Source organism: Falco cherrug, chromosome 9 (assembly GCF_023634085.1).
Source record: "Falco cherrug isolate bFalChe1 chromosome 9, bFalChe1.pri, whole genome shotgun sequence".
In the NCBI taxonomy this organism is placed as follows: Eukaryota; Metazoa; Chordata; class Aves; order Falconiformes; family Falconidae; genus Falco; species Falco cherrug.
This window is the reverse complement of record NC_073705.1, coordinates 21,681,786-21,697,724: the sequence shown is the minus strand read 5'-3', so window position 1 is coordinate 21,697,724 and position 15,939 is coordinate 21,681,786. Positions and strand designations below refer to the sequence as shown.

The following is a 15,939-nucleotide window of genomic DNA, read 5'->3' as shown; positions in this document are numbered from 1 at the left end:
CATTAGGAATGACTAATGAAAGAGAAGCTGAAGAGAGGTCATTGTAAGAATGAACAGTAGATGTTGGAAAGAGAAAAATGAAATTAATCTAGGGAAAACAATGTACAACTACGTCATTCAAATATGTCGCTTCATGTTCATTGGCAAGGATCACCTACCAAAATATATGGTCTGTGAAGGTCAGGTATAGATGATATGAACAATCAGTGTTTTTCAAACACCAAGAACAAACAGACTGTCAGTGTTTGCTACAGTTTAGTGTTCCTTGTTACATGATAATTCAGTTCTTAGAAAAGCATTGCCAAATAGTTTGTGCCTGATATCTATCAAACAGTATAGGTATCTATCAATTGTTCTGTATTAAGCTAATCATCTGGGGAAAAAAAAACCCAATAAACCCACCAGTCAAAGGAAGAGATTTATTCTATTTGTGCATTTCAGTTAACAGTACTTTTCTTTCCATGGCCAAAAAATGTCGTGAATTAATGAAAGCACAGCTGTATCTAGTTCCTGGCTTATAGTAAAAATAGTGCTAGGAAAATAGAATATTTCTTTTAATGTCTGGCAGCTGTTTGAGGTGGAAATTGAGTTTTCCAAGTCACTTTCAGAAAAGCCTCAGTGAGCCCTGCCATGGTGGCCAACGTTCCCTCTCTCAGGCAAAGAATAAATCTCTGAAGAGTGGGTGACTCTGCTGGGGCTGAGAAAAACAGCCTTTTGAGCTCCACTTTCCTTCCTCTGTTATTTCCATTTGCTTAGTTAAACCAAATGGTTTATTATTTTATATACTTAACTGCCAGCCCTACAAGCTAAATTTGTAGGAAGCAGGGAAAACAATCTGGGGTTTTTTTCTTTCTCAAGTTTGTCAGTCTGTACTTTATTCTATACTAAGGTTTGAGGTATTTCCTCCTATCTGTTTTAAAGACTGTAGGCTGGATTAGGCAATATTACAGATATGTAATCTCATTTGTGAATGTTTGGAATTTTAACATTCCCTCAGTGTTTTCTGCTGAACGGGCACTCAATTCTTAGCATGAGCAAAAAGCAGTGAGAATGTTATTATTTAAATAATCAGATTTTACTTTAAATATACCTAATGAAAAGGTGCTCGTGTTATGTCTTCCTTTCAAAGATGTAATGCAAAAGGTTTTCTGCTCTCCAATGTGCAAGTACTGTGATTTAGCATATTATATTTTTTTACAATAAAAATACCTGCTGCAATTCATGACTTTAAAATAGAGGAGACTGCACAGTGAGGTGTACGATATGCATCGTTTCTGTCCAGTATGAAGTACAATTTTGCTGAAAGTGTTCTGGATTTATTTGCTATGAGAGATTTTTGTTCTCAGAACTGACATGTTAAAATTGTTTGAGAAGCAGCAAAGAATTTCAGCAAAGTTGAAACATCTCAACTTCAATTTACATTGTGTGTTTTGTACAAATCATGTAGAGTCAAGCAACATGGGGTAAGTTCTGACATTTGGGCTGTAGATTTAAGGTTTCTTAAGCAAAGTTCAACTAAATAATGAGAAAAAAGGAAGGAAAAGAATTTTGAAAATGTTGAGATATTACACGAGTACCTACTTATCTGTAGTCAATTTATGAAGCACATGTTCTGTCTCCTCCTAAGGCCTGATCAACCACAGGTTGTTTCTTTAATTGCTTATATCTGTGTTGAATTATTCAAGAACCAGGATAAAAACTCTGCTAATATTCTACATAGAAGTTATTGTGTGAGTAACTTCTGAGTATTCTGAATTTATACGAAAACTTGAGCATATATATGCATAGAAACATTAAAAAAAATAAAATTAGTATTTATACTTTTGCCATGTCCATATTATGGGCATTAATCCATTTTAGAAATAAAAATAAATTAATTTCTAAAAGGAAACAAAGTACTTCATAGGGTTTGTACAATAAACTGAACAGTATAAGAGCAAGATTTAAAATAACATTAAAACTTGACTACTTTATATGGCAAGAAACACCCCTCTTTGGCAATAACACATGAACTCAAACAATAATGTTTCTTAGATGTGCCAGTTCAGTTGTCAGAACAAGCAGATCAGAGATCTTTTCAGTGTGTATAGGCTATATAACTAAAGAAAAAAATTAGAATCAGGTTAGTGAGTATTTGTGCTAGTATATTGCAAAATGATGCTGCATATTGAAGTTGTAATATTGAGTGTTGTAAAGCTGGTAAAGCATCTAGATCATTATGAAGAAAATTTCATGGAGAGATAAATTCGAATTTCTACCATAATATTTTAATGAGATTTTTTTTTAATTGGTTTTGTTTGTACTTTTCCAACACTGCAAGAATTAAGATATTACAAAGACTGTCCATTGTGACAAAACAAAAGTTCATTTACTGAGCATTCCTTACTATCAAGTAATAAGATTTATATTTTTAGCTTATTGTAATGCCATAAGCTTTAAAATGCTCCATCATCAGAGATGTCTAAACTGTTTTTCTAACATTGATGTTTAAATAACTGCCAATCAATGCATTCACTTTTCTTTATTCTTGCTTCTTGTGCTAATATTTGGTTCATAATTCTCTTCTTGATTTCCAAATTCTGTGTATAGACCGTGGTCCTGGGCAGAACTTGAAAAGGGTCTGCAGCTGTTCGCAGAACCCCCATCTGTGGTTGCAGTTGTTTAGGTTAAGAGTTTGGTGATATATCTATAAAAAGAAAAAAAAAAAAAAAGAGGTCTGATTGTGGTCCATGTTCAACAGCTTCAGTAGCATCATCTTCAGACTGTGTGCTAAAAAGAACCCAGGTAATTATGTATGTTCCTCGTTTTTTAGACCTCAGCAACAAGTCTTTCTTTGTTTACCATAACATTGGCAGATCTAGATATTTACTTCTGACAGTTACAATGAGATGTCTCTCACCTAAATAGCTTTTTAAAACTTATGTGTCCAGCCTTAAATTAGCCTTCTAGGTCTTTCTGTAGTCAGTAGAGAGAATCAAGGGTTACTTATCCGTCGTGTGAGCACATCTGTCTTCAGAAAGTTTAGTCAATATAGATCAAGCCTAGATTATTAATCATGTTTGGATGAATAAAACTTCAACGCAGGTCAGATTTTTCTGTATCTGGACCTCCCTTAGCATCAAAATTGACCACTTGTTAGACCTTTCAAAAAAGCAGCTGAAAATTCCATAAAAGATTTTGGTTTAAAAAAAGAATTGGTTAACCAATTTGCTGATTATGACACTAATCACTATGTCTTTTTGTGGGCTTTTTAGCCTAATATGGTTGGGTTTGGTTTTTTTTTTTTCGTACAGAAAGAAAACTAACGAAATGTTGTTGCTATATGTTTTCTAAAAACTTTGAACTTATGTGAAATTGATTCTCACATGCTCTTTCTTTACGTGGAAAAAAGCATATAAATAGTAAATGCTGGAGTATTTTGAAGCTCATTCCGCTCTCGTTACATTTAAGCAAAAATGCAAGTTTGGCTAGTTAATAATAAAGACTTCGCAGTAAATGACTTTTTGTGTTGTCACAATGGACAAGTAATGTCAGATGCCAACGTATTTCAATATAACAATGCAAATGAGGCAGTGGATGACTGCTAGATACAGACAACAGAGGAATGAATCAGGCAGCTACACTGAAAGTTCAAAATAATTATCTTGACTGAAAATAGGTCTGGTGGTAAGCCCCTAAATTTGATGTATTACAAGGAGAATTTATTTTGGTCACAAATGAATATGATGTATAGCATTTGATAATGGAATTCGGTTTCAAAAGCAACGTGATTTTTGCTAGTATAGAGGAATATGAATAGGATTCTCAGCTATCTCTTACTGAAAATAAAGAACAATCTCTAGAAAGAGCAGCAGAAAGACAAACTGCCTGTGCAATGAAGTGGTAAGAGCAGGAATTTTAGAATCAGCATGAATAGAGAGTTTCTTAAATAGAAAAATGTGGGAAGACTGATTGTGATGGGTCTGTTATTGCAACCACGAGGGAGGTTCTTACAACCTTGATTTCAAGAAATAAATATAGAACAGCACTATTTTATGAGGTTTCTATTCACAAAATAGAAATTATTATTGTTATCTGGAAAAAAAGTGAAAAACACTTTAGTCGTTGATCAGGTAAAGACTGTGACCCTTACCTAACACTTATAAAATGTGATAACTAGGTTGTAGTTGGGAATGAGACTGTGTTGTGAATGCGTTTGGTTGCATGCTCTGTTTGTATGGCTGTCTGACATGTATTACAGTACTTTTGACTTAGAACTTTCGCTAAATTTTAACTTTTGAAACCAAAATGCTAGGCATATTTCTCAGTAATTCTGTATGTGTGTGATAATCTTTTGCCATGTTGTTCTTTTTCAGAAATGTGTTTTAAGAAGCCATGTGACAGGATGTGGGAGAATGGCCAGTGGCCAAAGTTAGGAAACCCATGAATGTGTCCAGTTGTTTGTGCTCTTGCTCCCTTTCTGGGAACTCAGGTTCATTCTTCCTTCTCTGCTGAAAGATGTAGTAAACTGGGATGCTCTACTGGAAAGATTTGGGGAAAGGGAGAAGCCAGCTGAAAAGTGCTTCTCTAGAATTTACTCCAGCCTGATTTTTAAAATTACTTAATAAAACCCCTTTATTGAAATATAGTATTTAGGCAGTGAGTGCCAAGCAAGTAGAAGAATTAAGGTTGCTGGAACAAGCATTTTTCATTTGAGTTTTATTAGGGCATGATTGTACAACTTTTAATAACATGGCTACATACTATTTCCCCATGAACTTTCCCTCTACAGTGCACTGAATGAATTTGTAGGGGACGAATCAGTGATAATGTAATGGAAAGATTAATATATGTTCCTGTCCTGTTTTGTTGTAAAAGGGGAAAGAATTACAATGAATGATGGAAGGAACTGCAAAATAAGAACGATCATATGTAGTGTTATATAATTCAAAATATAAAAAAAATCTAACTCTAGGTATTTCAGATTGGCTAGTCATGATTAATGGGTGTTTTTGTCCTTGGTCTCTTCGTTTCATTTCCTGCCCTATAAAATGGGACTAATAATGCCTGCTCAACTGACAGTAATGTTGTAACAAATTCATTAACTTTTTTGAAGAACTTAGAAAATGATAGTGATGAATACTATAGAAAGCCACATTAGAAATTAATTCTGTCTTTAGAAAAGGGTTTTTGTAGTATGTAGTAAATGAGGCATGGGCCCAACACTGAGTACTGAACATAGAACAAAGTGTTGAATAGCTGCCTGTTAAGTGAGCACTCACCCAAAAATAATTCACAGGCACCCTTGATTGTAGTGGTTCATTTTACAGTCATAATATTCCTCTTTAACACAGCATTTTGTATATAACTCTGTCACTGATTCATACTAATCACACTAAATTTTTAGAAAACATATTTTAAAAATAATTACCAATGTAATTATATGTTCTTAGAGAGTTGTGGTAACACTCAGAAATACTGAAGTAGAATTTCAAATCAAGACTTCTGTCTGGCCTTTGTTCTTTTGGGAACATTCTGACATTTTAGAAATAGCAAAATTTTATTTTAATACAAAAGCTTGCGTATGGGAATAGGTCTGTTCCTCGTTGGATATTAATATAAAACTCTCATATTAAGCTATATTAACCATATTAAAAGTCATGGGCCTTCATTAAAAAAAGAGAACAGTTTCTTGAAAATTAACAGCAATACTAGGATTAAACGATTGCTTTGAAATTTATTTTCTTCATTTAATTAAATGGCTTTCTTTGCCTAATTATTGTTGTGTTCTCATATGTGCTCATTACTGACATTTTGAATCGATTTTAATGACTCCTTGTGAAGGCAGTCAAGGGTTTTGAAAAAATCAAAGTAGAGATGTGAAAAGAATAACCAGATCTCCTTGTTATATTTGACCGTTGATGATGTCAGGATGGTATTGTGGTCTCCCGACGTTCTTTTTCTATTTTATTCAATGATTTTTTAATACAAAATGAAGCAACATTCCTGGAAACAGAAATCAGACTGTAGGACTCTCCTCCCCCTGCTGAGTGCCTGTGTCATTTCACTTCCTCTGCTCTCTTTCTTTCCATGTGCAAATTTAATCTTTTTTTCCCTTGCTGGTGTGAATCCTTCTGCTGCTTCTCTCTTGCCTACACTAAGATGATGGGGCACACACCCTGCTAGGCAAAAACAGGAGGAGCTGGGTTCAATACTATCAAAAAGAAGGCACCCCCCACCATGTTTTCCTGGTGAAAGCTCTGAAGAGGAGGCTATGCTGCCGTGACTTGGTGGCTGATGTTTGTAGTAGTTGTGCTTGCGATGCACTGGGCTGACTCTTGGAGAACCTTTGGCTCAAAAATATCCAGCTGTGGCTCCCAAATATTAGGAGGTGTGGTGGTGGTGGTGGTGGTGGTGGTGGTGAGGGTGGATTTAAGCTCTGAGCTGTGGGCTCTGAGTTTGGGTAGGGGATTTCTATTTCCTCAAGAAATCTTCCTGTGAAACTTCAGACGTAAAAGTTCAGGGAGGTTGTAGATTATACTCTAGTGTGTGGCTGTTTAAATTCTGTCTGTCTGCCACTTGAGTTACCTGTATCTTATATCAGATTTGAGATGAAGTTCAGGGCTGTAGAGCTGAGCCAACAACACACTAAGCATTTTATAGTCATTTGTACCAGCACAAAGTAGGAAGGGATTATTGCTGTTGTAGTGTGATGGTGGTTTCATCTCCTTCCCTTGCCCATTGGTGTAGGGAAACTCTGAACATCAAGGTTTTTTTTTTTAAATAATATATATTTCAAACATGTTAAGTGGGAAAATGTAAACATGGAAGATATTGATGGCATAAAAAAATGAAATGTTGGATGTTAGGATTTTCCTGAAACAATCCAAAACTAAGGTGAAGCTGTCTTCTGCATATTTCCCAAAGGGATATGTAGAAAAGCAAGAAATTGTCAAAAAAAAAATGGTGTGTTTCAGGTAAATTCTTTTTCAGTTAACATTTTGAAAAAGAGAAGAAGGCAGTGCTCATTCTGTAAGGTCATTAACATGTTTTCCATAGTTAAGAGACTAATCTATGCAGTGTTCAAGATAGTTAACTACCTAGTCTCTTTGCGAAAATTGTAATAGCTAATCGACACTTTGTGAATTTAAAATGTGTTGAGAGTTAAGTTTAAATAGAGGAAATACGTTTTGAGAAAAAGGTGGGATTCATATTCTAGATTTTTTAAATTATTAAAGAAAAATGAGAGTCACTTTAATGAACCATAGAGTGCATCAGTGATACTTCTAAAGAATTATACATTTTGTTCTATAATTTACTGAAACAATTCTGTAAGTTTGTATACTTAATTTTTGGATGCTAATGGCCATTTATAATATTTTGATTGCTACCTCTTGTGGAAGTGTTGTTGTTCGAAAATAAACAAATACGTTTTCAGTGTTCACCAGATTTTGAAAACAGTTTTAGTCTTGTTTCTATAGGTCAACCGGATGAAAATTGAAAGATTGTTTTATCAGGTGTCACACATGTGGCAGTTGGATTATGTTTAGAATTTGTTATCTTTGTGCTTTCTTCATTGTCTTATGCTACGATATAAATGCAGTGAGAATTTTTTTAGGTTCTCTTTATATGTGATCCAAATTTATTTCCTAATTAATCTGTTCTGTGTGTGCCTTTATAAACAGAAGCACTTATGAAAAGTCTCATATTTATGTAAAGGGTAAAAATACTTATGGTGGCTTTTTAAAGGTTTGCAGTAGAAACAAATACATGGAGTAAAATCTCAGTCTTCCCTAAATTCCTGATTGTAAATGTACACAGCAATATGTATCAACAGGATATACTGAGTGTACTTTAAATAGCTTACAATAATAGCTACATTTAGCTATTACACATTTTATTCTTTATACATTTAACTATTCAGAACAGGTCGTACTCTTACAACTAAATTTTACTTTAAATGTTGTATTTATTCCCAGGCTAAACCATCTAGGCTGAATGGCATATGAATTCAGAAATACGGTGTGATGTACTGTGTAACTGTTGAGCTTGCTTATGTGCACTTACGATGTATTGGCATAGATTATGGTTTAGGGTTATGTTCAGCACGGGGCTTGGAAGTGGGAAGGACAGCTGTTCTGCCTGCTGCAGTCTGTAAAAAGTGAAGCTTTCTGGAGGAGAGGGGTATGATATTTTCCCTGAGAGCTGCTCAGTATGTGTGGGGGAAGAGTCTCCTGAAGTATAGATTGAAAAGGTGAGGAGGAAGGCAAGTAAGAAAGACGGCAGCAGGATGTATTAGATAGTCATCTTTATAATCCCTTTTAATTTCTACTCTCACTTTGAATTTCCTCTTAAATTAGTTCTACTAATTTATATTCTAATAAAATCTAGCTTTAGAGCCTTCCAGAGGTTTGGGATGTGCAATTTAAGAATAGGCCCAGGTAAATCTTTCTCAAAGTTTTGTCCAACCAAAATGTATCCTGAGTATGAAAGTAAATTTTTCTCGAAGCTGTGAAACTTCTTCAGCATACTTCTGCAGTCTTTGGAAAGAGGGGAAGGAATGTTTGCTCAGTGCCAGCTCTTTCATTTGCACCTGACTTCATTTGCACTGTTGAATCACAGGACTGCATTAGGCAGAGCTCTCTGCTTCACTGAAGTTGTACATCCTTTAGGTATCTTCTGTGAATTATAATTGTGTATGAAGAGATTGGTAGCTGCCTCCCAAGATGAGTACCAGGAGGCCAACCACCTCAAGGGTGTGTGTGGCTATGGTGAACCCTCTTGCACCCCTCCTGGGAAACCTGCATGCTCAGTTAGCTCTCTGAAACACCCCTACACCAGTGCATGCAGCACGGGGAGTGAATGGGAAGAATTAGAGATCTGTGTGGGGTCACAGGGCCGTGAGCTCACTGCAATTGCAGAGACATCGTGGGAGAGCTCCTATGACTGGGATGCTGTCCTGGCTGGCTCTGTACTTTTTAGGAAAGACAGGCCAGCAGGGAGAGGTGGTGGAGTTGCTCTTTATGTGAGGGAGCAACTGGAATGTGTCAAGCTCTCATATCTAATAATAATTAAGTATCTGATTAATTAATTAACCATCGATTAACGGAGTAATTAATAACACCATGAAATATTTTGGGATATCTTTAGTATAAAAGGTGCTATGCGTAATGAACTTTTACTGTTTTCATCATTTACTGTCTAAACTGCATTGTGGGTAAAAATATCGTACAAAAAATGAAATGAAAGTATTTTTATGATTTGTTACAGTTATGTGGAGCTGTATAGATCAGGGGTCCTCAAACTATGGCCCGCGGGCTGGATACAACCCCCCAGGGTCCTCAATCCGGCCCCTGGTATTTACAGACCCCACTCGCTTCCCCCCCCTCCCCCCCCGCCCCCCCCCCCCGCAGCCATGGGTTGGGGGGGGAACCAAGCAGCCGCAGATGACTGCCTGCCACTTCATCCACGTGCTGGCCCCCTGGTTAAAAAGTTTGAGGACCCCTGGTATAGATTAACATATTTTATTAATGTAAGAACTTTTCTTGCATTCCTTGAAAAACAAGTTATTTTTTTCTTGGGTTTTAGCCAGTAAAACATAAATATATATATATTTTAAAAAAAAAAAAAAAAAGAAACAACAACAAGAACAGCAACCCCCTGGAAACAAAGTAGTCATATTGTTTTAGAAGTAAATGACTTTGAATTTTTTTTAAACTTGTGTGCAGAAAAGCTGTCCATTCATATGACTAGGAGACAGGCACCCTGTGTCTGTTCACAGTTTTGCATTATGATGAGATCTGAGCTATACATTACTGGCACAATCAGGGCTTAGAAGACGACTACGGCATTTTAAAATGGTAATTTTCCAGACATTGTGAGCAAATCAACACACTCTTGGCTAGAAGGCCTGTCTACACTGCTTCTTGCATCTTGTAGCCTTTCCATTAGCCAGAATTTCTGTAGATGTGGAAGCTGTGGTGCTTGCCCACCATACGTTTACAAAAATTCATGCTAAAGCAGTCATTCCTATTTCATTGGACCCCTATTTGACCAGATCAGTAGATTTAGCATATCTATACATTATTGCTAGCCTTTTGGTCTTGCATGATTATTAAAGCTTTTATTAATCCCTTTAATTGGGGTCAATCTCCACTTGCCAACTTTTGCTGTCCTGCTACCTTTAATATGTTCTGCTGCAGTGATAATCTTACTGTTAAATATGTAGATATGGCACACTGACCGGAGTCAATGAGACTTTATTAATTAGATTTGCATAGTTATAGAAGTGTAGAGTAGTATTAATAGATAAATGGGGTGTTTCAATTTAGTATTTATTCATCTTTTGCCTTCGTAAGCTTGCAAAAACCTGATCAGAACTTGTTATCTAAGACATCTAGGTAAGCTTATTCTTATTTGAATAATGGAACTGTGGTGGCTCTGATGCCAAAACAGCACAAAGTAACTGCTCAGAGACAAATTTTGTCTTTAAGCAGAAAAGGTATTTATTTCATGCAACGTTGGGGAGCTAGCCGATTCGCACTGGACAGACTAGCTCCCAAGTTTTCAGTGAAAAGTTAGGTGTTTTATACAGCTTTCCTGAGAGGTTACACAACATCTTTACATACATACTCATTTGATTTTGACACCTAATCATTCCATTCACAATAGGTGGGATCTAGGAGGAGTAGACCTTTCAATTTTCTTTGTTCAACGATTTCCTGACTTGATGGTCTCCTTATCTCCTTCAGGTGCCCACCTTATCTTTTATAATTATTTAGAGTATATTCCTTTCTCAACACAAGCAGAGCATCGCCCAGAGTATTGTACCAAACTCATCCTGACTGATCTTTTTATTTTAAGACCTTGTTCTGTTTCATGTCATAATAAAGTCAAAATTTTGCCTTCAAAGGTCATGGTAATTCCTCTATTGTAACTCCTTTATTTTTTTTTTAGTTTTCTTTCCACACTGTAAAAAACCATAAAATAAAATAATAATTAAAAACCCCACCACCCCCCCAAAAAAAAACCCCAACCACCAAACCCCCCCACCAACCCAACCAAAACAAAATAACAAATCCAAGCCATTTTTTTTTTTTTCACTATTAAGACAGTACAGTGGGCTGTATTCATGCTTCGTTGAACCATTAAGCTTTTTTTCTCTCCTATGTCAGGCTTCCCATGGGATACAATAGAATTTATTTTTTCAGATGTGTTGCTGCAGAAAAGGTGATTGTCAGCAGTAAGCAAACTATTGAGTCCAACAAAAGGCTGACACAGCTTTTTCCAGCTTTGGCTTAATCTTTCACTCTCTGTATTTACTGATTTTGGTTTTATGATCACATATTTTTTTATTTGTAACACACTGCTGGTGTGGTGTTGATCCCATCAAGACATGGATCTGACTTAACTAGGGGTTAATCTCATTCCTCCAACTTCAGGAGCACAACGGGATAGCTCAGAACTTGCCTTCTGACTTGCCCCAATCAGTTAATGCTCCTTCCAGGAAGGGTTAAACATGATTTGGGACATCTGAGGATGGCCCTTTCTCCTTTCTGCACTTATGCCAACTTTAGCTGGCCATCAGGGAGTGCTGTTAGCGTGCAGTGACAGAAACGGCATGAATAGGAACTGCCTGGCAGACTCCGTTCCTTTTATAGGTGGAAAGAAATATGGGCAGAACAAATGCCATTTGGAAGTGAAATGTAATCCTTTTGAGTTAATACTAAACAGCCACTCACTTCTGTACGAAAAGTTTGTATCGCCTGCCACTTAAAATCTCTTAGAATTCTGGCAACTTACAAAGGATGTGCTTGGTGGTTACATAATTTCTATTCAAAATTCCACTATGCCATTTTATTATTAGCAATCCTATTTACTATAGTATCATGCCTTCATACTACATAATTTTACTGTAGATGCAACTTTTTTCCACAATTTTTGAACCTAGAAATTCTAAAATGTGTTATGGTAATGTAGCTATGTAAACCATTTATATAACACAGTAAAGCGTATGATTGTAAACCTAAAATATTTAAATGCATTTTGAACAGAATTTCTGAATAATGATTTCAGAGTAAAGATAGGAATTGATAACACTAACAATTCTTGATACTGTGTTTTGGAATAATTACGAAGAATGACTATTTCAAGTAATGTGTAATAGCTGCACTGACTCAATGTTAGAATCTGTTTCTTAATTTCTTAATTTTATTAATTTTATTTATTTATTGCTTCAAGATGTTACAGTGCAAATACTTAAACGGTAAAATGCATTTGACTAATTCTGACTTGAAGATCACTCCATGCTTTTCAAAATAAAAATGAATGTTAAATTTTTAGGTACTTGCATAACATATTATTAATATGTATACACTTTAATCTATTTTATCATTTTTACTTTCTGTTTTGCCCACAGACAGCCTTTTGATTGATTACCAGTTTACTTTCAGCTTATTACAAGAGGATGATCGCCATCACACTGCCATAAACTTTATAGCAAATCCAGAACAGGTAAGAAAATATTATTAACTTTAGACAAGATATGGAGAGTGATGTTTAAGATTTCCATTGTAGTTCACCATGATTAAAAGTTTCCCAAGTGCCTATAAGGTATTAGAGATATTCCAAATCTTTTTGAGCACTGAAAAAGTTCCAGTGCATTCATTGAGAAAACTTTCTAAATGGTGGATGTACTTCAGATCAACCAATACTCCAAAAACTTATCAGATATTTTAATTTATTGTTGTTCCCATGAATAAAAAAATTATCTTCCTGAGAGGAATTAAAGGAGTATACCCTTCACTTAAGAAATCTTTAGTAGCAGATGAGAACAGTAATTTCTGGATTGTAATTAAAATGTAGCCATTTGCTGTGTATTTTTTATTTAGTTTTATAAACAAAATGATTTCATTATTTTTAGCACAATCTGAAAATATAACTGGTGTAGTTATATGGTTACTTGTACCCTGTTCTTACTGAAGCAAAAGAGAGGATTGCCTTTGGCTCTGAATTATTATCATTTCTATTTATATTTAAAATGAAAAATGAAAGATTATTAAAAAGCCTTATATCCATTTATGCGCAATAGAGTTATATTCAATACATTCTGACATACTTTATTAATTGAAATGTATTTTTTTATCTAGTCAAATAAAAATTTGGATATATCAATTAATGCATCAAACAACTTCAACCTCAATATTACATGGTCTATTGGTTCTACAGGTGAGTGTGAATTTTGCTGCGACGACTTTTTCCCATATGATCTCATGATCCTTTAAGCTATTTTAACCCGATTGTCTCTTTGTTACTAATTTTGATAATAAAACTTTACCAAATGTGTTTTCACCATTATCGTTATGCCATTATTAATTATATTACTTAAACCTCAGATGATAATTTGCAATCTGAACAAAGCTTCATTAATATGTTAACTTTCTCTCCTATTCAATTAAAATTAATTTGGTAGGAAAAGCTTGTAGACTATTTAAATTTTTAAAATGACAGTGTTATGAAATGCTGTGATTTTAATTAAGATAAAAAGCTTCCTTAACTACTGCAGAGACTGAGATTTTATTTCTTTGTTTCAGTGTTCAAGCTAAAAATTTAATTATATAACCTTAACATTGATATCAAACAATGAAGTTCTTCTGTGTATGCTGATAAAAAGAACTGCTTATCTATTTTTCTCCAACTTTGAACCCCATTACTGTTCTTTGTTTTAAGAAGGAAGAAAAGCTTTATTTAGATACTGAATTAGTTCTATTGACTTTCTGAAAACATATCCAAGGAGAAGCATGATGCTTAAACTAAAATTGTACTAAAAGAAAAAAAAAAATCTTTTTAAAGAAGGTTCAGAATTTGTCTTACATAAACTCAATAATTTTTTCATCAATGTAATTCTGAAGTATTTTAACATACCATAGTTAGAAATTATATTTATTCCTGCATTTTAACTTAGAGCAGTCACCCATATATTTACAAAAAGTTATACATGTTTAATAGGAAGTATGTTGTTAAAGTTTTCATGAACGTCAAAAACTCTTCAGCAATAATGCAAGACCTAGACAAGTTCACTTTCAAGCTTTATTACCCTTGAGATTTTACTGAAAATGTATATAAATTACTAGAGATAAGTATGTTGTCTGTTTAGTTGACCATAAAAACTTTCTTCTAAAATTCACGTAACTTCTATCAATATTATGATTCATTCATAATCTTTTGAAACCAGAGTAAGAGATTTTGTGAATTCTCTGTATGTGTATGAAATGTACCTAATGTGCCATCTAAACTGTAATATAGGGTTGTTAAAGTTGTAGAATGAAGACACTAAAAGTAATTGAAGAATTTAAGTTTCTTGTACAAATTTACTTTGACAGCTTTAATGATGATTAATATTTCTCATAAATACATATATTGACATATGTTTTTTTAGCTGGAACAATATCTGGAGAAGAGATTCCTGTAGTTTCTAAGGCTAATATTAAGGAATACAGAGATAGCTTTTCCTGTGAAAAATTTAACTTCCGGAGCAACCCAAATATCACTTTCTATGTCTATGTCAGCAATTTCTCATGGCCAATCAAAATACAGGTTAGTATGACCATTTTGTGCTTATAGAATTGTTGACATCTTAGCTTTACATTGAATTTTGTGTTTTCACTCATACAGGAAGTATGCAATTAGTATTATTTGCATGAGATATTTTCTGTGTATAAGAATTATATTATGATACTTTTGCTTTGAGTAGTGAATGAGACTTCAGACAGTAGATTTTAATATCCAAAGTTAAAATTATTGAGCATAAATGTTTATTTGCAATATGTCTTGTGCATTTAGATGTATACATAAAAGAGGGCATACAAATATGTATTTAGTACCTAGATATTTGAGTTTAACCTTCTTTAATCATTAGCTTTCTTAGCCTCTGATTTGCTTAAAGGTTGAATGACTGTATCATATTGCAGTATTACAAACTTCACTTAACACTAAGTATATTTGGTTAGACTATTATATTTATATACGGTTGGAATATCTATATTATAGGATATAGATATTAGAATTTGACTTCTTTTGAATCACTTTCACTGAGTATTTTCTGGAGTAGTGAGATATTGTGCAGTTGCAGGTTCAAAAAAGTCAATGCAATGATGATGCTAATTTTTCATAAAAATGCTAATTTTTCATTAAAATTGCTAATTTTTCATAAAATACTTCTTTTGTCTAGAAATTAAGTCACTTCTATTTTATACAGTGGAAAAGTAATGCTAAGTCCAATTATGGAAACTGTTTTAGGATATTAATATTGTCCTCTGTATCTGCCTTCCTAAATCAACAAGATTATTATTTAGGTTCAACTTTTTTATGCTGTGATTTGTTCTTTTCCAAGGAAATATCTGAGGTTCACATCACCCATATAGATTTCTTATGCCTGGTGCTCTAGCAGTAGATAAGATCTTTAAATGATAAATGGAGTTAGGGTGCTTTTCAGAGAAAGCAAGTTTAGTTTTATATGTTAACTTTATGATTCTGTACACAATAGAAATATTATATATATATCCGAGGCTTCCTATGACTTAGGGTTCAGAGGGAAGTCATGGTTCTTCCCTATTCAGAGGCTGAAGTAAGCCAAAAGAGTGACCTTACTTCCCTTGCAACTGATATTTCAAGTCGTGTTCTTGATATGCATTTCATCACTAACTCCTCCTATGCTGCCTGCTATGCTGGCACTGGAGCCAAGACTTGTGTCTTTTGTTGGGAAGGTTTGGGTGCTTTTACCATTTCATTTTCTGTAGGAGAAGGAACAGCTCTCCTCATTATACAAGACGTTTAGTATAATTTGCTGTCAGTCACCTATATTATCTCTATTTTGCATTCAGTTCTCTTCAAGATTTTCATCATTACAAGGAAAAACTGTACATCCCAGCATGTGATTGTTTATTTCCATCAATGGCTCAC

The 15,939-nt window shown here is 34.4% G+C and overlaps 1 protein-coding gene across 2 annotated transcripts in view; it reads left to right on the top strand.

Moving 5' to 3' along the window:
* The window catches only part of ATRNL1 (attractin like 1), a 525,452-nt gene that overhangs the window by 212,834 nt on the left and 296,679 nt on the right, over nt 1-15,939 (top strand). For both annotated transcript variants that reach the window (XM_027812182.2, XM_005443870.3), the window contains exons 22-24: nt 12,398-12,492; nt 13,128-13,206; nt 14,417-14,574. In XM_027812182.2, coding sequence (XP_027667983.2) covers nt 12,398-12,492; nt 13,128-13,206; nt 14,417-14,574 — 332 coding nt within the window. The remainder of the gene's footprint in view (nt 1-12,397; nt 12,493-13,127; nt 13,207-14,416; nt 14,575-15,939) is intronic.